Source organism: Aythya ferina (genome assembly GCF_964211825.1).
Source record: "Aythya ferina genome assembly, chromosome: 5".
NCBI classification, from domain to species: domain Eukaryota; kingdom Metazoa; phylum Chordata; class Aves; order Anseriformes; family Anatidae; genus Aythya; species Aythya ferina.
The window spans coordinates 17891894-17917855 of NC_140301.1; the positions used below are offsets into that span (position 1 = coordinate 17891894).

The window sequence follows — 25962 nt, forward strand, 5'->3', positions numbered from 1 at the left end:
GAGAGAGGCAGGACTGGAGATGGCTCCTGAAGGTGACAGCAGTGAGTGCGCTGGGTGTTTCTGGCTGCTCAGGGCAATACAGACTGCTCAGCACACCCTGCCCAATGCTCCTTGTGCCCTGGAGTGCCCTTCTGGTGGAGGCTGAGGAAAGTGGCACTGAAAATGCCGATTTCACTAGTTTCTTTGTGCCACCACCACCAGGAAGGGATCAGGCCACGGTGCAGAATCTGAATGAGCTGCTTCCCATTTCTTCAAACTTTGTTGTTGAAAAGCTGACCCTCCTGGGGATTCGCTGGTAGTATGGGTGAGCCTGCTGCGCTGTGGATACGAATGCCTCAATACATTTACTAATGAAAAGAATAGTTACCTCACACTACAAAAGGGATGCACCCAAAGGAATCCAAAGGAGCCTGTTGGTCCTCATTTAAAGAAATAAATAGAGTCTTGTAAGGATGTGCTGAAAAGCACTCAGGAGGCCACATCCTTTCTTGCAGTGCTGTTGCACTGAAGGAGAGAGATGCATTGGCCAAGACCATGCATGGGCCATGTGCCTCTGGTTCCAAGCGAGGTGCAGAAAGGGCATCTCAGTTTTAAACCAGCAGAAGGGGTATGTGTGCCTTGACACAATTATTCTACCACACTAAACCCTAATTAAGCACAAGCACAATGAATCAAGCATTGCTTTTTATGGTGCACCTTTCTCCAGCAAGATCTGTTGTATAGCTCACTCCACCTCAATTTCTTCACCTGAATAAACCTATTTTTGTGCATTTATGACATAGCCAACTCCTAATCCTATTATGTATTCATGTTACTAACTTCCTTTAAAACTGCTGATAAAGATATAAAGAATTTAACTAAGGCACAATTAAGGACACTAGAAACCCGTCCAGTGGAAAAACCTCTGTTGTGTGCTACAGACTATTTGTTTAGGGTTACTGCTACTAACAATAGCTTTTCAACGCAGTTTTAGGCACTTTTTTGTTCTGCTCAATACAGGCAAAGAGATTTAAAGGTTACCACAGCCTTAGTGCCAGATTACTTACTCTGAGAATAACCAACCCCTTTTTAGGCTACAGGTTAAAAAAAGGATCCCTTGCTTCCCTTCTTCAGCCCACACACCAAAGTACAAATCCCACCAAATCAGCATGTGCTGTGGCTGACAGTAATCCTCCTCAAAACTTCAGAAAGGAGAGGGAGAAACCTGCAGAGCCTCCAGGGAAAGGAAACACTTGGAAATAAGGTAAAGAGTAAAGAGCAGCATGCCAGCTGTTACACTTTTGGCAAGTCCTCTACTCACTGTGCTTTCGTGCTGGTCATATCCTATATCCTCAATAGCTCGGATGTTGATGATGTGAATCCCCTTCTCCTCAGCAGGTAGGCAGGAGTATTTCTTGTTCACCCTCATTCCTGTCTCGTCTGGAGCCTCGCTGAGGTCGTCTGGCAGAAAATCCACCCCATGAAACTCACTGTCTCCGTCTGCAAGGAAAAGGAACAACTTCATCAAGACTCTTTAATCCCAACACTTGCTCCTCCCAGAGCCACCCAAGCTGAAACGTATCCTGTTCCTGCCCTTGTCTGCCAATGAGCCTCCATGCGGGGCTCCCACCCCTTGCCTCAGTCTCAGCGAGCCCACAGCCCTGAGCCCTACCTCCTCCTCCTCAGCAGGAGTGCTCCCCCTACACCTATGCCACAGTGCTGTCCCATGATTAGGTTACCATGCAGCCTCTTTGCCTCGCAAAGATTTGATTTTCTCTCTTGGCAAGAGAGTGAAAAAGGGGGAAAAAGAAGAGTAGTCTGAGAATCAGCTAGTGAATAAGGGAGCATGGTGTTTTCCTCCTTTTACAGTATGCATGTTCTTGTTCAATACGCAATTTCACTTGTTTATGCTGAAAAAGTAAGCATGCTTCCCCTTAAGTACCTATGTACTGCATAGGATGTGCTGAACCTTTCCTATTTAAGGAGTCTTAAGGGTCTTCTGAATATCAGGTTTCTTCCCTCTTGCCCTGCCAGAGACTCTTACTGTTCCTGTTTAGTATTTAACTATATAGACGGGCTAAAGAATCTCACATAAAAATTTAAGTACAAACTAAGCAACCAGATAATTAATGAAATACAAACCATTGCTTGCATGTGTGAATTTCTGCATGCAACAAAAGGCTGAGTTTTCTAAGATTTGACTCATTTTGATGCTGAACTGGAATACTGCAGCACTATGCATTTTTTCAAACTGTTTGGGAGCAGAATTTGCTTGTCTGAGGAGTGGAGATAAAGCAGGAATTTTAGAATTTAGCCTTGAGTGGATACTAAATTAACTTTCCCCCTCAAAAAAACAAAAACATGCGGAGGAGCACAAGCTAGCAGCTAGACTGCAACAGTCTCGCTGTAGCTAGCCCAGTGCTCAATCTCTGGAACAGGGATCTGCAGGAACTGAACAAATTACACACAGTGCCCCTGGGCCTTACACAGATTTAGCCTATTAGAAAAACTATTCCCCTCATACCTAGAGCTTCCACTAAGTTTAGGGAGAGCTGAAGACAGACATCACATTTTAACCAGCTATTTCTTAGCCTAAGAGGAATGCTACTCCTCTTCACCAAACCACCCATCTGGTTTTGGTGGAGCTTCAGGGATGACATAACAAGGACAGACAGGGAAGATCTCAGGCCCCAGCAAGCTTGCAGATGACATAGAACTGAGGAGAAGGGTTGGTAAGCTGGAATGTAGGGCTGCCACTTAGCAGGGTCTCAACAGGCTGGAGAAATGGGCTGAGAGCAGCCTCATGAAGCTCAACAAAGTCAACTGGGAAGCCCTGCGCTTGGACAGACCAATCCCATGCAAGGAGCTGAGTGGATGAAAGGTGGCTCTGCCAACCTGGCAGTTGAGTACAAAGTGAGTCATCAGGCCTACAGTGGAGAGGGATAACTGGGAGAGGGATAACTGCAGACTGGACTGCACTAGTAGGACAGCAAAGCCAGCAAGTCCAGGGAAGTGATTTTCCTGTTTGGTACCTGTCAGACCACAGCTTGAGTGCTGTGCCCAGTTTTGGCTTCCCAGCACAAGAAGGACATTGACAAGCTTGAGCAAGTCCAGTAGAAGGCCACCAAGGTGGTCAGGGGTGTCAAGCCCTCAATATATGAGGAGAGGCACTTACACAGTGCAAAGAAGAGAAGGTAAGGGTTGGGGCCCCACTCCTGCCCTCAGCTACCCACTGAGCAGTTACAGGCATAGCAGGACCAGATTCTTCGCACAGGTGCACAAGTTGCAACAAGGGACATTGTGACAGGACATTAAAAAAAATCATTAATTTTTTAACAATAAGGGCAACAATATGATGGGAAAGGTGCCCAGCAAAGCTGCAAATCTCTATCCACCCCTGGAGACAGTCACAGCTTGACCGCACAGGGCCTTGAGTGACCTGACCAACTTTAACACTGTGGGGTTGGGCATTGCATCAATCTGCAGCCCAGGTGCTTCTTAGTGATATGCAGGGCTTAGTATGGACAGCACCTGCGGCAGCAGAGGAGGAAGGTGTGGTGCTTTTTGGGCTTATCATTTCAAGGAAAGTGTTCTTGGTAAGAAAGTCATGCTTATCTGGCACTGTCAGACCCATTTCTCTGGAATTTGCAAGTCCCACGAGTTTGTGGATCTTCATTTCAGCCCCTTTTATTGGGAAATCTGCTGCCCAAGTGACTTAAGTGACTTTCTACAAGCTCCACAGTTTCCCTTGGAGGGCTGAGGCATTCCTAGAAACTGCAGCACACAAATCTGATGTCTGCCACACACTTCTGAAGTCTGTGTAACTTCATAAATAGAGCAAATCACTCCTGGACCAGGCATGGAATTTTAATTCTGACACCCTCCTTGTGATCTTGCAGCAGGATGTTCAAACTCAGCAAATCATTTGAATAACAATTTATAATAGTTAAATAACCTTTTTTATGGAGTAATGCAGAAATGCATCCAGAAAGCTATATATTTTAGGGAGCAACCAGCACATTTGTAACAATTCCCTACGCATCTATGCCCTGTTTTTCCCAACATATACACGCATACACACACTGACTCCCTGAACACTTAAGAACTTACACATACTTCATCAGCCACAGCATCCTATGCATTCGTGCCTTTGTTCCATAGCTGTAAAATACTCATATAATAATACAGCAACTTTTGGAACTTCTTACACATAACAACCTATGCTTATATTTGGAAGTATGCCTGAAAAATACCTAGGAAAAAAATACCTCAAGTGCTATAAAACTCCTCTTTCCTTCCTCCTCCTCTCACGAGTACAAAATAAAACCCAGGTACTCAAGTGGACTGCAACGAACGTTAGAAGAGAAGCACCAATTACTGACTCACGAATCTGAACATTTTTCCTACCTTATAATAGGTCTGTGAACTGAAAAGTGCTAGTTTAGAAATCACAGTTAGGATGAAAAATGTTTAGAATGGAAAACCACAAGCTTCAATGAGCCCAAATGAGCAGCCTGTGCTCTCTTGCACTTCTCAACTGCATTTGTTAAGTATACAGTACAGAGCAAGGAGACCTGCTCTAGTGATTCAGTACTATTGTGCAAGTCCAAACAATCACCCATCCGCAAGCATATATTTACATTTCTGTTTACACATCAGTAGCCTGGCAATATCTGAAAGAACAAGTGCTTAAGATAGGCAATGAATCATAAAATTTTGTTTTATTATGACTACTGAAAAACGATGCAAAATGTGAGAACTTTATTGATACCATCTTAATTACAAGAAGTTTGATTTGTGCACTTAAAGATGATGTCAGGATTTAATGCTAAGTAAAGCCATCCAAACCACTTTGGTAATTACAAACGCACAGGGATTATAACTATTTCACATATGCTGATTTGGCAGAGGTCAAAGCATTCTGTTGCAGAATACAAAACCTCTTTTGGTATGGAACAGAATATTTTAAAGACTTATAAATCTCTATTTTGCATTGATCATATTACACAAGGACAATAATTTAATCTAAAAATAAATTTATGTTCATAATTAGTTAGAACAATGTAGTAGACATGATATGAAGAGCACAAAGCATATTAACATCGTAATACAGCTACAGTCACATCTTAATCTATTTGTTGGGAGCTGAAATAGGAGGAGTACTGTGAAAATTGTTAGCTTTGCAGCCTTCTAGCATTGACTAACCCACTCTTTTCTATTTAATAACCAGAAAATTCTACAGCAAATACCTGAAGAAACATTTGACATATTTCAGCATAGCCATATAACCAGTCAGACATTTACCCTCCCCTTTCCACAGTTGACATTGTTCAGAAACCCATGGATTTCAAGACAGCAGGAGTCCCTAATATTATAAAATCAGACCCACTCAGTGCTTCTCCTACACTTTATTATGCATTGCTTTGTCATTTCTTAATGTTTGGTATGAATCTCAGAAAACCCTGCCAAGTATACACTATATAATGAAATATTTTAAAGTATTCCTTGCCTGTCTCCAAACACACACATGCTGTACGGGAGCAGAATGTTGAAAAGCCATTTTGATAAGACTTGATACCAATTTCAATCTATCCCTGAACCAAGTTTGAGAAAGTATTTGGTCAACGGTGCATGTGTACATGTATAGAACTTCTCCTTTCCTTACCACAGGCACTGAAGGGCAATTCCTGTATTTGTTGCTGCTGACCGTATTTTTCACACGTGGTTCAGAAGAATGGACACAATGGGCTCTGTGCTGTTTCCAGTACAATGTAAGCAAGCACTACATCCAGCTGAAGTAGATAAACTTGTATGGAGCACAGAGATGAAAGCAGGAGGACAGAAGCTGGTGAACACAATCAGAAAAGACAGTGGACTTGTGCATGTCCTGCATCTTTGGTCCACCTAATTCTTCCCTTGAATCTCCAATAAGTCTTTCACTCTGAACACTGGAAACAAGACTTGATTTCTAAAAAATAATCACAAACATCTGCTTCTTTGTGCAAACTTCAGCTGCAGAACATCGATGAGCAAACTCCTCTCAAGTTTTGCAAAAATTAACACTAATTAACAACAAATTTTCTACCACAGAAATGTGGCACATTATGCTGCAAGCTGCAGATATCTAGACAATGCTTCTTCATTGGACTTTAGTGACTAAGTGAACAAGAGCTGATAATTCACTCTAGAAATAGATGATTTTTTTTCACTACTAGCTGCAGCCTTGATCGACTACCTTCTCAATATCCTCTCTTACAACTACTAAATATTCTCTGGGAAAAAAAAAAAGATTTTTTTCATTAAAATAAATGGAAAATTGCATTAACACAATGTAGTTTTATAGAAACATCCTGCCCTTGTTCTAAAACAAGCATAAGCATATATAAACAACCAGGCAACTATTTCACTACTCAGCCTGAAACTCATAATGTAGCTGAAACTGGCTTCTCATATCCTTGTTTTCTTTTTTTAGGGAGTATGTTTAATAAAGTGGCTAGAACAAAAAAAGTCATAAAAGACATCTAAGCTAGCTGTCCCAGTTGTTCTCAACAAGGAAGAAGCAGGACAGTTGTAAGACCATGTGATTTAAGACTTTCTAACGTCCAGATTGTTATCTTTTTGCCTTATATAAACAGTGACAGAATTAGGAAGGAAAATTCAAAAATTATTCAGGATAGGTTCCTTGAACTAGTCATTTTAAAGGAGCCACAACAGGAGTTCTGAAACACCAGCACATTATTTTTAGATTCCTTAAACTGAAGACATTACTTTCATATGAATTATGATGGAAAAATGCTGTGCATATGCCCTGATATTGACAGTGATCCTACTGTGATGGGGAGAAAACACATTAAGGAAGACACACACGCATGTTAAAACAAAATACAACACACACATCTACACATATATAGGTTGCATATTTTGTTTATGCTATGCTTTTTCTGCAGAAGAAATACTAACATAACAAACTGTCAGGGATTTTTTTTTTAGTTTTTGAATAATTTTTTTTAAACTTCAACAGATACAAAGTGAAAACTCTTCAGCATGTTTTTGCTTAATATATATTGCCCCCTAGCAGCAGAATCCTCCTTTAGCAAAGTCTTACCCGTTTCTTTACTTCCTGTATCCTCCAAATTCAAAGCTACAGGTTAATACTTGGGCTAGGAAGGAGGGAAAAAAAAAAATCCCACAACTGACTCGCATATTATTCTCCCTTCCTCCTTCCTTCCCCCTCCTGATTCATTAAAAGGCTTTGGCTGCCAGATTTGGAGCCTGAAATCTCTGCTTCATCCTCACAAAAAATAAGGCAAAGCAAATGTCAAGGAAGCCTCAAACATGCCATCCCACCCGTGTGTCTCATTTCTGACCTATGGGTCACCCCTCCTGACCCACTAAATCCTGCTGCAAGCATGCCAGCGAGGATACCCGCTGCTGGCACAGGGGCAGTTCTTTTTTGGGAGGCTGACACCTGTTTACGAGGCGCTGGCTGGAGACCAATGTCCCGGTCAGGAACCACTGGGCTCTCCAAGGAGCACTCGTACATGTCCTGAACTTTTGTTCCGTTCAAAGGCTGGGAGTTGAGAACTGATTAGATCCACATCTGGGACCCTCTGATTTAAACCTTCCCTTGCATCTCCAGCCACTGGCAACCAGCCACTGCCTCTGGCTGGACCACTTCTGTAGGTGCAGGAGGCTGCACCAATACCTTCAACAGGCAAAGGGCTGCTGTAAAAGGCAACTGACCTATCCTTGGATGAGATGAATGCTTTTGGTGATGTCAACATCTTCTCGACCTGACCACAGAGACGTGACTCGCTCTCCCTTTCATCTTCTGTGGCAGCCTGCTAAATAGGACACCCTGGAACTTGCCCATCTCCTTGCTTCTGCATTTATTTTAAAACTTGGCTGTGGCCTGGGTCTGTACAGAGCATTACTTTAATGAAGCAAACAGAGAAGAGGGTATGATCCAATTCATTTAGAAAATAAAAAAAAAAATAAGTAAAACAGGGTTGCAAGAAGAGTTTCCTTCGCAGAATAGAAATATATCTAAAGCAGAACAATCTTCATACATATGAAGCTGACAACTTCATTAGCACTTCCAATTACACTGAACTGTGGAGCTCATTTAAAGACTTTGTTTATATCCAGTATTTGGGAGTCTGAAAACTAACCCCTGTCACATGGGTGGAGAAAATTCAGATCCTGGCAGGATTATTTGAAACAGCAGCTTAGGTATGTTTCTCAGTACAGACATATCAACAGTGGGTCTCCAGCGTGGGGCTGGAGCTTTCCTGGAAGGCTGTCCACAGCTTTAAAGTTATTGATCTATTATTATCAGCAACATGTTAAGAGGTGGCTAGAAGGACAGACAACTATGGCATCATTTCTATTTCTGCCCTTCTATTTTTGCTTTTAAAGATTAATTTACCCTCTTTGTAATATGCAGGCCTAGGTTTGTACACTTCTGACCTGACATTGCCCTTGTGAAATCTGAAAACAAAGAGCATATTACTTAAAATATGTAATGATAGTAAAAATGAACATTTGGGGGTGAAATGGAATTTTCAACAGCACATAAAAGACCAGTGAATATCAATTCTATCACAAGTAATGAAATTCATCCTACCAATTTATGTCGACCCTGGAAAATCCCACGTTTCATAAAAACAAACAAACAAAAAAAACAACATGCAAAGCCTCCTCCCCACATCCCCTGCCTAAGACAAAGTGCACTTTTTTTCTTCCAATTACCAACAGTTATTGCACTATTTATTAAATACATCTCTTCTCAGATATATTTCTAAAATAGGAAAATTCAAGCACACTTACTCTTCTACCACCAGACGCTGGAAAAATATTTTAGTTTTGCTACTTTTGTTATTCCAATAAAAGTAGCATTTGAGACCACTTTCAAGTCCACTGCAGACTGTTCTTCGTAATTACAGTTTTATAAATTATTTACATACTTCTGTAATTTGATAGCACTTTACAGAAAAGTAGACAAAATAAGCAAAATTCTTCTCCCAGTTACTTTCATACATGTACAGAATAATCCTTGCAACATTTTTTTGCATTTCAACTAGTTTTAATGAGAACAGAAGCACCAGTGTGATTCACTGAGATGCCCTGGAACTGAAGGCTGTACCATTCTTACACAAGTTACAGCTGCCTTCCAATGCACCTACTGCTGACTTCCTCGAATGCACTTTGCGATGTTGTGTTGTTATGCATCTCATGGGAATGGGCAGGTGCAATAGGGAAGGAAGACTGCATCTTTATCCTATGGATCCCAGTAGGCACGTTTTGAAAGGTTATGATGCTAATCACTTTTGTTTGTATGTTCCAACAGAAGGCAAGTGTTATTAAAGGGAGCAGTATAATGAAAGGAAACAATTACTAGAGAAGATACTGTGAGAAGAGCGTTGGTGAGCATTAGGACAATGTATATCTAAACTCTTGTCACTTTTAAAGATATCTAAATACATTTAAAGTATTAAACATATTTTCCTTTACCAGACTATTACAAATAGCTCATTACACTGAATATACAAAAATGAGGATCCAAAGTTTTACTGTTAAAATATGAGATATACATGACAGTCTGGGACCGAGGTCATAGCCTATACCGACTGGTAAACCTGCTCATGACCCAAAGTGTTTCTATTTTCTAATCTTGAAATATTGGCACTTAACGTTTAAATTTCTATTCAAAGTCACAAGGGTGTTCAGATAACATAGACTTAGGCCTTAGACTCATGTCAGCAGGCTTATAGGACACAAACTTTTATGATATTCAGAAATATCCAGGACACTTCTTGAAATGCTACAGTTCCTTGGACCTCATCATGAGTCTAAATGTTATGGAAGGTTTTGGCTAGTCCAATAAAGATGTTTTTGACTACAGTCACTACATTCAGTAACTGGAGCTCTCCTACATTTGCAGTGAAAGAGCCAATACTCTCCATCTGAGTCAGCCTGGGTGGGGTCAGGTTTTGCATGGCAGAGCTCCACTTAATGTATGTTATTTGGGTGTGCCAAAACAGGTGGAGCTGATTTGATAGTGAGATGGTAGTAAGCGATTTTTAACCGAGGTCCACTGCAGCCTTCAGTTCTGTGCTATTTGAGGTGTCTTTCCACAGGAAATCAAACTAAAATCCTGAGATGGGCAAAGCCTGAAGCTATGCTACTCAGCTTTTCGCAAGTATTCTTCAAAGTGCTGCAGTTTTAACTAGGATGCAGAGAAGAACTTCTGTGCAATAACACACTGCAAAATTTCACTGGCAATTGAAATAGTTTATCTCTCACTGAGCAGGTAAGCATGAATGAGTGAGGGGGAAAAAGCTCTATTAACTCTTGCCTATCTGAGAGAATGCCATTCTGTGTATTCCTCCGTCTTAATCCACCAAGCCTAGGCGTGCCGGAGACACAAGACCTAAGAAGTGACTATGCAACCAAGTAGTCTCTTTCATGCTTTTAAGAAAGAGCAGAGATGTGGCTGCCACAAAGAAGGTGATATCCCAGGAAGATGCCACACGCCAGTCAGCTAGCTTGCCCAGTGCTTGAGGATGCAGACATGCTACAGGAATGCAAGATACTTCTGTTTAGGACTTCCGGCGGTCCCATCTTGGGTTGCAAAATTCTTGGAGCACAGAACTAACCCGTGAGTGAAGCCAGCTTCTCTTGGGTGCCGGCAAAAGCAAGAATTGGGCCAGGGCCCTTGGTAAGGCATGTTGAGACCCCCAGATGAAAGGCACACTTGAAATGTTTGAGCAGAGACACACATTCCTCGCAGTTTGGCCATCAGCAGGGAAGCTGGTAATGACAGCAGCACCAAGCCTAGACTCACCAAGCTTTTGACAACCTTTTCACCCTTAACAAGCTTTTGACAGTCTTTGCTATCTGTTACATGTCTATATCAAACAAGCAGTCAATACCCCATCTAAGTGTAAAACACCGCACTGTAGATTTTGTAACAGGAGACAGACTGATTAAAGTCTAACCTAAAGGGACACCAGTCAATCTACATTTGCTACAGAAGAATGAAGAAGAGGAAACTGCCAGTAAATTCATTTTGACTATAAAATGGTAAGAAACAGAGTCAGAAGAGTGTGGAGGAAACTGTGAGTGCTGCAGGTGGTCAAATCAGCTAGGCCAAAATATCCCAAATCTTAGGTTTAATTCCCAGCTTACTCTTATTTGTTTGTTCTGCAGCAGTACTTTTCCAAAGGGAGATGAGAATCCATATCAAAGATATGTGCCTTGAAGAAGCATATTTCTGCTTGAAGGCAGTCTTTTCCATGGCCGCTGTATGGGCACATAACGCTCCCTCCTCCCCCCCCCTACCCCAGAAAAAAAAAAAAAAAAAAAAAAAAAGACACAAAACCCTACGAATTCATATCATAACCTAAGATATTTTGTAAGACTATGTTCGACCTGTGTATAAACAAGGACATCTTGGCAGAAGCAAAAAGACACACTCCAAAAAAAGAACCGTTTGAATGCCACACACTATACAATATGCAGTAATGAAACCAGAACTAATGAAGGGCAACTGTAGTCCAGTACTTTATCTCAAGAAGTGAGAGATAAATAGCAAAAGAGAGATCTGTTTCTATCTTATTCATTGTTCTTTGAGAAATTATGCAAAGAAAGAGACCAACAGCTGGGTCAACAACCAACAACCAGCAGGTAGTCATCAGTCTTCCCGTGAAGATCCTCTGCAGGAGGATCTGGATAGGCTGCACCGATGGGCTGAGGTCAACTGCATGAAGTTTAACAAGGCCAAGTGCCGGGTCCTGCACCTGGGGCGCAATAACCCCAAGCAGAGCTACAGGCTGGGAGAGGAATGGTTGGAAAGCTGCCAGGCAGAGAAGGACCTGGGAGTGATGGTGGACAGTCGGCTGAATATGAGCCAGCAGTGTGCTCAGGTGGCCAAGAAGGCCAACGGCATCCTGGCTTGTATTAGGAACAGCGTGACCAGCAGGGCTAGGGAGGTGATCGTCCCCCTGTACTCAGCTCTGGTGAGGCCGCACCTCGAGTACTGTGTTCAGTTTTGGGCCCCTCGCTACAAGAAGGACATCGAGGTGCTTGAGCGGGTGCAGAGAAGGGCGACGAAGCTGGTGAGGGGCCTGGAGAACAAGTCCTACGAGGAGCGGCTAAGGGAGCTGGGCTTGTTCAGCCTGGAGAAGAGGAGGCTCAGGGGTGACCTTATCGCTCTTTTTAGGTACCTCAAGGGAGGCTGTAGAGAGGTGGGGGTTGGCCTGTTCTCCCACGTGCCTGGTGACAGGACGAGGGGGAATGGGCTTAAGTTGAGCCAGGGGAGTTTTAGGTTAGATGTTAGGAAGAACTTCTTTACAGAAAGGGTTGTGAGGCATTGGAACAGGCTGCCCAGGGAAGTGGTGGAGTCACCATCCCTGGAAGTCTTCAAAAGAAGCTTAGATGTAGAGCTTAGGGATATGGTTTAGTGGAGGGCTGTTAGCGTTAGGTTGGAGGTTGGACTCGATGACCTTGAGGTCTCTTCCAACCTAGAAAATTCTGTGATTCTGTGATTCTGTGACATACCCTGTGTCTTCAGAACTGTGTACAAACTGTCTTTTCTTTAGGAAACAGCTCTGAACACCATAAAGGTTAGACCCACCCAAACAGAAACTGGAACTGATACAATTTCAAACAGTACCTCTCTTTTGTAAACAAATATTCAGTTGATTCCCAAATTTTAGCAGTCCTATTATGGTTCAGAAAGGGAACGGTATGAGTCTCTCCTGGACGGTACAATGTAAGGCTCCATCAACAAATGATAAAATTTAATTTCTGCATCTCTGACACAAGGCATTCAAACAATGTTTACTGTGCACATAAAATGTACTGCTCCTTGTTAAAGAACAAGGACTAGCTAACAAAATTAATGATCAAAAAGTATTTGAACCACCACAAGCCTTCAGAGAAGAGACATTAGTGAAACATAACCACAAGGCAGACAAACCGTATCACACCCCCATAGCCCGTGATGGTCTGTCTGAAGTTACTCTGGGTAAGAAATGAAATGGCAGCTCCTGCCAAGAGCCGGCATTTGGCATAAAGGCAGATATAGAGAAAGAGAGAAAACATTATTTGTTTTCATATTTCCTGACAAAGACATTAGCAATGTTGTAACTTTATTATTTGTAGAAGGCCAAGGTTTCATTATAGAATTTAAAAGAGGAATCTCTTTTCCTCTGATGTGTGATTAAGTTTATAAGCGTAAGGCAATTTTATTGTGTTTTTCTGTTTTGGTTTACAGAAAAGCAATTCACTTGCCTTTTTCCTTTTCTTAAAAAAAAAAAAAAAAAAAAAAAAAAAATGTTCTGCTCATTTATCTGGTAAATGTTTATCAGATCAGTGAAAAAAAATAAACAATGGAATAAAACATAATTAAAGTTTAATATATTGCTTATCTTCAGGCATTGAAACATTTAAAAACAATATTCCTTATAAAAAAGTGTTTTTGTTTTACCAAAATATTTGGAACAATATTTTATTTGGAAACTATCCTTTAGCATACCTAATATTCTGTGAACTTTTAAAAAAATATATTCTAAATTGCTATTTGTAAACTTTATCACTCTTTAATAACACATACTATAAATTGTTTGATAAGTTCAACCAGTTTACAAAAAGCATGATGCATTTTTGCCAGGTAGGTTTCAAGTCTTATGAATATTCAATTTTTATTTTTTTAAATGAAATTATTAATTCTCTGTAGAAGTGACTGGGAAGTAACTGCTTTTAAACCCAAAATGCATTTGTTGTTGATTAAGAGGAAAAAAAAAGTTCCTCTCCCTGACCACACTAATTATGTAAATACTGGTATTTAAAGGAATAGAGGGCAACTAAGTAAATATAAATGAACATGATGCAATTCTAACTGATTTCAAATCTAATGGAGATAGCTCGCTAGTAGTGTCCTTCAACTGTTTGCTTCACTAACCTCTTGGATTTCTGGAACCCATAACTGTTGCTATTTTTTATTACTAGTGGCTAATATTCTGTGAAGTGATGGCATAGAGCAACAGTGGTTACAGTGGAACAGGTGTCATAACGCTGGATCAGCTATTGCACAAAGCATTAATTTGGGAGTCATATGATATTTAAAACATTTAAACCAGTTGTAGCAGTTGAAAAAAAAATCCAAGTGGTTAAGCACAAACTGTTATTTTCACAGTCACTCTTCATCCCAGCTCAAGACCAAGGCACACTAGATGCCCTCAGAAGTCATACAGATTTTACACCAGAATATGGGCCCATTTGGCCCCCAAGACCATGAAAAATAAGACAACCCTCCAAGTGATGGAAATTCTTTTCCTGCCAATGCAGGAGCAATCAAAAAGCAGCAGCAATGTGTGGGACAAAATGTGTGTGCTGCTGATTTCCCTGTCTTTGTAGCCTCTAAAAGACCATACATGGTAGAAATCAGAGGGGGCTCGGTTAGAGAAAGCTAAGTCAGATCTTCCTGAGGAATAACATCCTTCCAAGAAACTCCTTGAGCAGCAGTCTACAGAGGAAGAAGGAATTTAAGAGCTTTGCCTACCACCAATATACATGTATATCTAGGACATCAGTGCTCTGAAACAGTGGACAGTGCCTGCACCTCTATCAATAGCTACACATACTTACCTGAAGAAAAATTTCAGCATTACAGCATGTGTAAGGTTTTAGAGTCTATTTTCTTGACCTAATTTTGACATGAGGCTGACTTCTGTTTACATGAAATTAAGACTTATTTCCTGATATCATTCATCTCTAATTGCATTCTTCCAGGAAGTATTTATAACTCAGATCAACAATTTATATTCATTATTCCTTGCCTACCTGCAGGGCTGGTTCTTGCCTGTGATGCCCTAGTGACCGCAGACAGGAAGGACAGTAAATGCCACTACAAGGCAACTCCAGACAATGCTGTCCAACAAGATGATTCAAGGAAACTTCAGAGAACACAAAGTCTTCCTGATTAGTAGAGGCAATAGTAGAGGCTTAAAATCCACAACAAAACTGTGTTACATAGAAAGCTAGATGCTCTAATTCTAATGAAAATTGGAACAAGATTACATTTAGGAATGACTTGACCAGACCCAAAGCTGTGGAGTGCTAGCTCTCACATACAAATGTATCTACATACTAATGCTGTCACTGCAGAACATGATGTTCATCGCGTAAATGATGCATAGCACCTACTCCAGTCTATTCAGAAAGTCTTACAGCACCCTATCAGGATCTCCTTGGACAAGAAAATATCAAGTGCTTCCTAAGATAATCTCTAAACTTGCTAATCAGGCCTTAGGCTCTTAGAAGCTGATCCTGTGATATTTTAAACAAGATTTAAGCCAAACACCAGTATCAGCCAACAATAGAAAAATCTGTATCTGAAATGCTGTTTTTCATACCAAAACAATTACTTGCTTGTTTGACAGATAGGGGCATATCTTGCTAATCTTGAGGATTTTTAGTACTTGTATCCCGTTTGGCTTCTCTCCTTATGCCTGTTTATTTTGGAAATCTGTGGTGTAATTCCCAGAAGTTTGGATGGTATATCACTTACCCACTTCAATAAACAATCTGAAGTACTGTTTAAATATGGAAATGCTTCACAGCAGCACAACCAAAGTGAAGGTATGCCTTAGGAAAATGGGGCGGGGGGGGGGGGGGGAGTGGGAGGGGAGAGAGAGAGAGGGAAGGAGATGTTCTCATGCAGATACCCATTTGTATGTCATTAATCCAGCCACATCGAACAGTTGTAAAATTTACAAATTGCAAAATATTGATTCAATTCAGCAAATAAAAATTTCCATCTAGCAATGACCTCTTAAAACTCTGCCCTTCAGAGCAGAGCCCTGTTGCTTCATCAGGAACTGAATGGGTCCAAACTAGGCACACTGGTAGCGCCCAGGTCCATTGGGACACTGCATTTCTTAAACTTTTCAGAGTGCATGAAATACAACCACTTATGAGATAAGCTATACATGATCAAGCAGTTCTTCATTTTTCTAAATCTGATCTCTTGCCTAACCTCCTATAAGGAACACCTCCTCTCAGAAACTGAACTTACTGTTCACAACACGGATGTGTGATTCCCCCTACTGAAACAAGTGAGGTTTATTAGCTGTGAATCCTCCGAGTCTTTATACTGCGGCCTTATGATGTTCACCTCCAAAACCCAATTCAGATTTTTCTTACTCAGTCTCTAGAAAAATCTCACCTGCTACATCAGCTCCTTTCTCACCTACCAGGAGACAACCTTCCAAACCTATTTGTCTTTGTAAACCAAGCAGGGATTGGTTTTACCACAAGAGCAACTTCAGGTTGCTGGATGGCTTGAGACTCCTCATGATGGTGTAAGACTGCCGACACAATACTCCTCTGCTCCCACAGCCACCTCTGTATTGTTCTTGGGAGACAATGTTGAGAACATCTGGTGGTCACAGGAGTGCTCTCAGAATAGAATAGCATGTATACAAACACTGTCAAAACAACCCACGGCTAACACTTTGTGATCAAACTGCACATCCACTGCCTGGTCACCCAGCACCCAAAAGCAACAGGACTTAGTTTCAGTGAACACCCACAAAAATATCTTTCCTGTGACTAATTCCTTTACAAATCCATCAGGGCTCTCAGGACAGTGGTATGTGGATTCTGCTCAATCACAGGCTGTTCCTAATCTTCTCCAGGGGTATCACATGGAAGCTCTGTCTATCACTGCAGATACTTTGGGACTCCTTCCTTATAAGTTAGTAAATCACAGCACAACTAATCCTTCTGTGAGGCACAGCTCAGAAAAAAAGGCAAATGACAATTTGCACTGTATTGAACGAAATATTTCTGTTAAAGATGAAAGAGCAACAGCAGTGTTCCTCTGGGATACTGCTTGCAGCTCTCATCACCCCTATTCCAGAAACACAAATTCAAATTTAAATGGATGCAAAAATGACTGAGTGGCAGTGATGGAGGGAGAAGCTTGTCTTTGCAGAAGATGATGAAAGAAGTTGTATATGTTAAGCTAGAAAACTATCTAGATGGATTCCATGCACCACCCTCATTTCCCTCCCCCTCCCCCCCAGATGGTCAGGCAGCCAAAGAGAAATGAAGAACAAATAAAGTACACGTATGGCTACAGTAATGTTTAAAACACTCAAAGATGGTCCAGAGATGAGGTTCTGAATCACAAACATGCATGAGGTTCAAGTCAGAGCAATGGAGGCAAAAAAAAAAAAAAAAAATCAAACTATTTTTATAATGGTACTTGAGAAATTTATGAATGGGATTCTGTGATGTGGTTGCCCGAAATAGCAAAGATTTGGACATGATGACCTAGGAGTTCCTGAAGTAGCTGGCATGCAGGCCGTCATGTGTGCACACAGGGTTTCCCGCTGCTTCCTTTCCCCTCCTGTAACATGGACTTTTCCCTACAAGTTCCAAACAAATGTCAGCATTAACATACAGCACCTCAGAATAGGACAAGAATAATGAATATTCCCCTACATACAACAATTCTACCTAGAAAACCAAATGGAAGTTTGTGCAACCAGTGACAAATGCTGCTCTTGCACTATTGTCTTTTGAGATGTATTTTCTTGTTGTTGTTTTTTGTTTGTTTTTTTTTTTTTTTTTTATTTTTTATTTTTTGCTGCTCTTCTCTCAGCTTTAGGCTGTATGATCCACACTTTTTTCACAAAAAGATGCCCCAAACTGTGTACATAACTCCAGCTGATGCTTTTTCATCCCTCAGAAGAATTATATCATCTCTTGCCTACATCATTCAATCTCCTCCACCATAAAAATAAAAAAAATAAATGCGGATTTATATTTGGTTTGTGACTCCTAAACCTTTTTCTGAGGAACTGCTAGTTAATCTGCTAATTATTCCTACCCAGATGGAATAGTTTGCAGTTGTCTGGTTCCCAGCCCAACCCATGGGAGGAATATAAGCAACAAGAAGTCTGCAATTTAACAATATAAAGTGTAAGGCTGCTAGTACCAGATCCAAAACTCCACAGTCACATAACACAAAACGTAGAATTGTAAAATATACTCACATCAGGTCTTTCAAAGAGATTTTTTTTTTATTTTTTTTCTGGGCAGTACGATATCAGCAGGCTTTAGTGCAGATCTTTTACTAACTGTCCTGCTACAGTCAGCCTAATTTTGACATAAAAGAGTAGAGCTACTGTTAGCTCTTCGTTGGGTGCTTTGCTGAATTTGATAGAAGCGCAAACCACATGTGCACATGTTCAAATAAAATTGCACCAGTACTTTGTGTGACTTGATAGTACATAGATTCAACATCTAAAATCATGGAAGCAGGGCAAAAGTTCATTTTTGACATAGTAAAACTTAGCTTCGTAGATACTGGATGATATTCTTCTCTGTAAACATGACAGCACATCTGATACAAGATAAGAAAGAGAACTTACAGTGACACATAGGCTAATTATACTGAAAAACAGTCAGCACTACAGAACAGATAATAATGAGAAATGAATACTGAAGGAAATTTCGATGTACTTCTTAGATAACTGTGGTACTTTAAAACTGGATTCAGTTCAAACATTTAAAACATCTCAGTCTGAGATCTACATTTCAGATTGAGAATGTGTTGATGCACAACCAGATTTTAAAATAAATACATGGTGGAGCAGAACACAAACACAGATTAAATAAAAAAAAGCCCTCTTCAGTTAGGACTCCCCCTGTTCAAACAGCTTTAAAACCACTTGCACTTCAAGTAAGCTCAGTCCAAATGCAAAACTCTGCAGAAGTCATCCTTAACCATTCATTTTGCAGCGTGGATTGGCTGAGATGCATGTTGATTCAGTGCAATTTGTGTCATGGGTGCAACCCAGATGAGACTGCTGGTTCCTGCTCTGTCCACTTGACCACAAGGCCTTCCTTATACAAAAGCTGAAAGTAAGTAAAATTAAGGACAAAGCACACCTAGCCTCATGAAGGAAAACACAAACCTGGGCATGTTTCAGCAGACCATTTGCCTTGCTGAAGCTACATGAAGACCTCTCAGACTGGAGAGGTGTGGTTCTTTAACAACTAACTTGTAGGACCAAGCTGAAAAAGCGTTCCCAAAGCATCCATGTTCCAGTAACAGCAAAGGTGAGGAACACCACAACACAAAAGGACAGAAATTCGGAGTCATGCGAGCTACTCTAAACATATCCTGTAAATGTAAGTTATTATACTCCCATCTAGCAACTAAATTATTCTTTAACACCCTTCACCAGAACGTCACATTTGACTTAACTAAAAAGATATCATAAGTTTTTCTAAGACAACAACTGGGTTAAATAAGTGAGCACAAAAGCCATCCGCAAGAAAGTATTTAATTACACTGCTGAGCAGAGACCAAGCGGACACGTAACTGCCCGAGGGACAAGCACAGGACATGAGCAGACCCAGCCTTCTCACGTGCCCTGCGTTACATACGTGCTCCACAAACTGCAGCTTGTAAAAGTAAAGCAAATTAACCAGCGGCGCTCTTTAATGTAGCCAACCTTAAGGACATTTGAAATGAGGGCACAGGGCGGGGTGTCAAAGAGGAGATAGGGCACTCTCAGTTGCAAGCACACATGGGCTTACTGCCACCAAAACGTCCCCACACATTTCCATCATGTTATTCTCGAAACAGCTGCTGCACACCAGTGCTGCCCAAGTGTTTTATTATATGGAGCGACCGTTGCGAGCCCGCTGCTGCTTCTGCTTCACATGGAGGCACCTGCACCCTCCAGCTTTCTCCTGGAGAAGGGGTGTGTTTGTGCAAGTGCAAGGATTGGCACCAACGCTGGAATACTCGAGTCACATCACAGGTCCCAGCCTCTCAGCCCCAATGGCAGGATGTAGATGGTGGCAATCGCATGCAGTGCAGGTCTGTGTGAAGCCCTTTCCTGGCACAGGGACATCTTCCTGACTGCTGGGGCCCATCCCTTAACCTCGGTGAAGCCTTTCTGCCAATCTGCACGCACAAAGTTTCTGAAGCCACCCAAACAAGTGGCATATGAGATTTGAACACATACCACCACAAACATTGGTTTAACATGCCCTTGCCTTAAGAGGCAAAGGAATCAGCTCTCATATTCCTTTTCAGGGTGCAACAGCAGCTGGTACCAAGGAAAACAGAGGTGGAAATACTTTTCTAAAGCCCTTTCCAAAACATTTGCATCCACATCCTGGATGACAGAACACGTTCACACGCTATGTGACGCAGGGAGTAGGAGAAGGATTTCTCATTTCAGGACGAGTCAGGAGTCAAACACTTTCCAGCGAAGGGGCAGCTGGTGTTTCCTTCTATTACCTGCGTGCTTTCACTCAACTTCAGTCAATGGAAAACACTAACAGGAGGGTTTACAAAATCCTACAGTTTATAACTCTTATTGTCCAAATTCATTATCTCAGTGTGTAAATCTGGTGAGACAACATGCATCTTCCTCTCTTCCCTAACAAACAATTCTTGGATCCCCTGCTGCAGACTCACAGGCAGCAAGCCCTGCTCACTGGGGAGTTTGAAAAAATAAAATAAAATAAAAAATCAGGGCGCCTCCTATGTTTATAATTATAGCTTTAATAACATTCCACCCTCTTTCTAATTTTTCTTTCAGGCTCCCCTTTTAGGCCCGTTCTCAGTGACAGCCTCTCACAGACATTTCCAAACTGTAACATATGCTTTGGTGACTATCAGTTACACTTGCTGCAGACAGGTCTTTACTTGACTTTTTCCCTTCACTAGAAAAATAAAAGTGAACAGTCGACAAGTTTTCCCTCATAAAGCACTGTAAAGCAAGTTTCAACGATGACCTTCTCCTCGCTGCTTTTGGAAAGGTTTAGTACAGCAGCAGGTTTTAGATGTTCACGTAGCATGATCCACCTTTTGGATGGGGGTAACTGGACTACAGGAGGCTATTAGAGAAGACACTACAGAGAGCTGTGAAACAAAAAGAAGGGGTAGAAGTGAAGACAACAGACAAGACACCTGTCTCCCCATGTTGGTGAAGCTGTAAAACATCAATAGGCTCAAATGGAGAGCACTTGCTCAAGCTAGAAGGCCTTTGCAGCCTTCCTGGGTCATTTGAACTACCTTAAATAACAAATGAGCTTTCTGCAATTGCCTGTTACACACCCATCTGTTTACTTTTATCCCAACTTTTTGGTTGGGTTTAAGTTTTACATGTGGCTAGCAAGGAATGACGGGATAGTTCTTTTAAACTGTAAGAATATTATTTAAGTTAGTGTCAAAAGCAATAATGCCACCAAGCCCGAGGACAGGAGAAAGCTGCACGTCCCAGAGCCAGAAACAATCAATTGCTTCTGCAAGAGGATCATGGAATGGTTTGTGTTGGAAGGGACCTTTAAGGTCATCTAGACCAACCAGGATGGTGAGAACAGAGTATAATCTATGCAGAGCTGTGAGAGGCAAACCCACCGGGGCTGGCCACGTGGCCAGGGTGAGCTGAGGCTGGTAAGAGCCCTGCTTCTCAAGCCACAGACAATGGGAACCAAGACACTTGATTAATATACTGGCTCAGAAACACTACAGTTACAACCGTTATGGCCCAAGTTCATCATCTGGGGATCCTCCAGCCTGCAGGAACACGTCAGTTTCTGCACCCTTCAAATTCAGTGAGTATTAATTAACTACCTGCAGTGCCATGGATGCATAACACATCAGTCTGTGTAAGATGGGAACCTAGAAGAGACAGAGTAGTATCATCCACATTTACCTACTTCAAAACCTTAAAAAAAAAAAAAAAAAAAAAACAAAGAAACAAAACCCTTCTTCCCAGGTGCAGCCTCTCTGGATGGCCCTTACATTCCTGTGTTGGTCCCCAGAGGACTCTTAGGTTTCTTCTAGTCCTGAGTGCTCGACCCAAGCAGGGCAGTGAGCTGCTGCTGCAGCACAGCTGCCTGGCCCTGCCTCTGACTCACTGCCCCCCGGGCGCCCTGAGGCCGTGGGAAGCAATGGACGAGGGCACCCAGCACCCCTCGGGGTTTTCCGTGTGTGGGGCTGGAGTAGCCCCACACAGGCCGATGGCAACATGCTGGCTGCACTCAGCGCACTCAGTTTGAATGTTTAAGTCTCCTTTTCACAAGCACCCTTTGGATAATCTATGTTTTTAAGCATCCGGTCCACCGTGGAACAACCGCTTGGTTTGGGACCCTGCTGAGCGGAGACAAAACCGCTCAGGGATGGCTTGGGGCTCACAGGAGCATGAGGGCTGCAGCTGGCCCCAGCAGCACACAGCTCTGCAGAGGGGTATTCACCCCCACACTCAACTGGCCGAAGAAGGAAAGAGAAAGGACAAGAAAAGGAAAACCTTTATGTGAACCTCAGGAACAGGTCAGGAATGTCATCTCTCTCCTGCAGACAGAGATTGTACAGCCTCTGAGCTCACAGAGCCAGGGTGGGGTGTTTTTTTTTGTTGTTTAGTGTGCATGTGTGTTTTAATGAAAAAGGAAAAATATCCAGAGGAAAGAAAAAGAAAGAGAACAGACACAAAATTAAACAATCTACCTTAAAATAAACTCTGCGGTATTATCTGTCTCTTGTCAAAAGTTATTAGGGAATAAAAGTGACAGACTGTCTCCTAAGATACATCCCATGTCCAAGTGACATACCTAAAACTTGTCAGAGATTTCCCTCTGTTGATGTGTCTGCTTATCCTTAGTGCCCACACTTGTTACACTGCTGTATGTTCTTGTATGGTGGAAGCACTTGATTTATTTGTTGAAGGGAAAATAACACTTTTTTTCCCACCTAATTTTATTCTTTTGATGCTGCAGGTTTTTGTTCCTCACATAAAACAGAAAAGCCCTCGACTAAAACCAGACTCCACATAATTATTTTTCCTTAAAAATAGAGTCAATAAAACTAGCAGATGCAAACAAAAATGGAACCAATCTATCAAATAATTGTAAACTGGTCTTCCTTCACTGCACATTCTTCACATTAAAAAATTACTACTGGTCAATATTAAAACCAGACAAATTACATGGTGCTTTGGTGAAAGAGGGGATAAAACAACCCATGTGGACAAGTTACAGGAATGGATAAACAAGATCTTGCCTCAGTCCAGACAGCAAATAGCTTTTGGGAGCTTTGTGTCTGCTCCTCATCCCTCACGGAATGTTGCAAGTAGGGTCTCTGTATAACATATCAAATCAAAACCGAAAATTCAGACCTGGCCAACTTTGAGGGTTGTTTGAAAACTGGACTTCAACCACAGCTTTGATGTGGTTGGGGAATGGGTACATTCCCATGAAGTTTTAATTCTCGTTAAAGCTGCAAAAGGGTGGCACAAGGATGCTTCAGGAGGAAGGATCTGCTGTGAGGGCAATATGGAAGGGGTTTTCTATGTGATGCCCATACATTGTATAAACAAAAACATTCAAAGAGATTAAAAAATACATGCAGTTGAAGAGCTGTATTTTTTTTTTTTTGTTAGAAGAGACTTTACATGAAAATTGAAAAAAAGTAAATAAAGCGAGCTACAACTATTGGACAGATGGGACCAAACCAAACCGCATAGCTTTTGACCGTACAAACAAGAGTAGCACGCAACATCACCATGATCTTATCTCCATTTCTTCTCGAGAAGGCCCACCGCCAGACCCTGCAGCCCTGTGCCATCAGAGGACCACAGAAGGACACCCTTCACTACTGATGGAGGATAATTCCCACATCCATGCACAGCTCCCAAGTCCCCAGCAGACAAATGCCGGGGACAATACAGCTCTAGCAGGTCTGCCTACCGCCCACTTCATGCTCCCCATTACATGTAGGTTTTTGTATGCAAACAGAAATAAAACGTAAGGATAGATGGAAGGAGAGTTGAGACTGGAAGAAACCACGTGAAGTGTGAGCAAGGCTGAGCAACCGCAAGATGAGCATGAGAAACCTGTCTACACCACATCAGCTTCTGTTTAAGTTAATGCAACTCAAGTGCTGCAAAGGTAACCAGGCAAAAGCCACATGCTTCTTACCCACTGCTGTAACAGACACATAGCCTAGGACACCCTGCCTTTCTCAACAGCTCCTCAGAGTACCCAAGCACCAAAACATTGCTTAATGGGACCATGCCGTTCAGCTTCACATCTGGTATGGAGTCAACCAGAAGAGAAAAGTGTCTTCAGATTATGAAGAAAAACCTCCAGCATCCTCCAAGGTAGCACAGAACTCAGTTCATGGCTGGAAAAAAAACTCTGTGCTCGTGGAGAGTTTTAGCTTTTAATATGGTTTAGATTAAAATCCTATCTGCCTCCACGACTTTGATGAAATTTTTGTTTTCTGCGTCAAGGCCGAAACCGTCAAACTAAAACAAAGAACTTGACACGTACAGTCTCCAATATGCAAACAACCGGTTGTTTCCATAGAAAATTAGAGAACAGAGAAACTGAAGTAACTCTAAAAAAATGAATCCCTAATTTTGTAATAAAGGCCACATGGTCTGCTCCACTGAGTGCAGAACTTGAGAAGCATTACCGCTTAGTTTTAACCAAATCTCACTATTGATTTTGCCCGTGGCTATGTAGTTTTTCTCCATCTCAGGACACGTTCCTGGGTCTCAGTGAATGGGAACTGCAGGGCTCCCCTCCTTACTTGATGGAATGGATGGGGAATTAATTATTGAACACTTGATCAGATCGAACAGTGAAGGAACTTGCTCCAAAGCAGGAGATCATGAGAAACACCAAATGAAAACAATGCCATTGCCTGAACTTTTGTGGTTGAACTTGAATCTCTTATCTGTACTCACTGAAACAATTTTGGTCTGGGTTGCATGCACACTTTTGTGCTCAAAAAAAGAAATCTAATAGAAAACCTAAAGCAGAAACCTAATGGAAATGTCACGTTAAAGTTAGATATTACAAAAAACACCTTTTGTGAGATTTTATCACCATTACATCAGACTCCAGATTCTATCCTAATCTGGTAACAAACCAGTAATCTCAACCACATCTTACAAATACCACAAATCCAAACTTGACCTGGCCTCCAGAGGCCAACATTATGAGCAAAAAGTCATGGAAGAATAACACTGGCATAGAAAGTTCACACAAGGAAGAGTGCTTGCAAGGGCTTTGGATGTGAACTGAAAACCCATTTAGTTAAGAATATTTTATTGTGGAAAAGGATGTGGAAACACAAAATAAATTAAAATGATAAAGAGACCTGAATAGAAAATCTGTGGTTATAAATGGAACAGTTGCTGTAAGCAGATAGTTCTGTACATCCACATCTGTTCCAGTTCAAAGCAGTTCATGTGAACCAGGGGAAGAAACTATTTTTTCTTTTAGTTCCACTGCAACAAACCTATCTGCATTCAGGCCAGGGCAGAGAGTAGGGAGAGAGAGAAACCACCATCAGTGCACTGGCTGAACCCAAGTTTCAACAAGACAGAGCAGTCCCTGACATCTCTTCTTGCCTTTCCCCACTTTCCCCATATTAAAACACTTCTGGAGGAGAGCAGCAGCATTTGCAAATACTTACAGCAATTAAAGTTGTTTGTTTTTGCTAAAACCGAGGCATCTGTAGCTTAACAAAAGCTCTGTTTTTGTTTCTCTACTCATAGATAGTTTCTGTTTCACAACTGTCCCTTCTGGGGCCACTTTGATGATAACGTGGGAAAAGCAGGCTGAACAGCCAAACAGGGAAATAAATATATAAAAATAACGAGACTGCTCCAGAACTCATTCAGGTTCCAGAGGAGTTCAAATTTCCTGCCTGTGGACATCTGAAACACTTTCCTTCCTCAGTTCAGTCTCCATTTCTGTGACCTCTTTTCTCCCCCTTTGGAATCTTAAAAATAAAAAGAATAAAAAGGAAAGCAGCTGGGAAAAGGATGTGGTGCAAAGCAGTAAGAAGAGCAACGGTATCAAACCTGTTAAAAGCTGAAGTTAGCTCCCCACGTTAGTCCAACAGCAATACCAAACTCAAGAGAAGGGCCCCTC

General features: G+C 41.6%; 1 protein-coding gene and 1 long non-coding RNA gene across 6 annotated transcripts in view; one reads left to right on the forward strand and one right to left on the reverse strand.

Annotated features, from left to right (window-relative positions):
• ANO1 (anoctamin 1) overlaps positions 1 to 25962 on the reverse strand; it is a 78689-nt gene that overhangs the window by 42136 nt on the left and 10591 nt on the right. For all 5 annotated transcript variants that reach the window (XM_084520801.1, XM_084520800.1, XM_084520799.1 and 2 more), the window contains exon 2: positions 1301 to 1479. In XM_084520801.1, the coding sequence (XP_084376927.1) occupies positions 1301 to 1408 (108 nt within the window). In that variant the 5' untranslated portion in view covers positions 1409 to 1479. The remainder of the gene's footprint in view (positions 1 to 1300; positions 1480 to 25962) is intronic.
• On the forward strand, positions 10083 to 11221 carry LOC311437709. The gene is made up of 2 exons (XR_014693652.1): positions 10083 to 10291; positions 10387 to 11221. It is a non-coding gene; the product is annotated as an uncharacterized lncRNA (long non-coding RNA).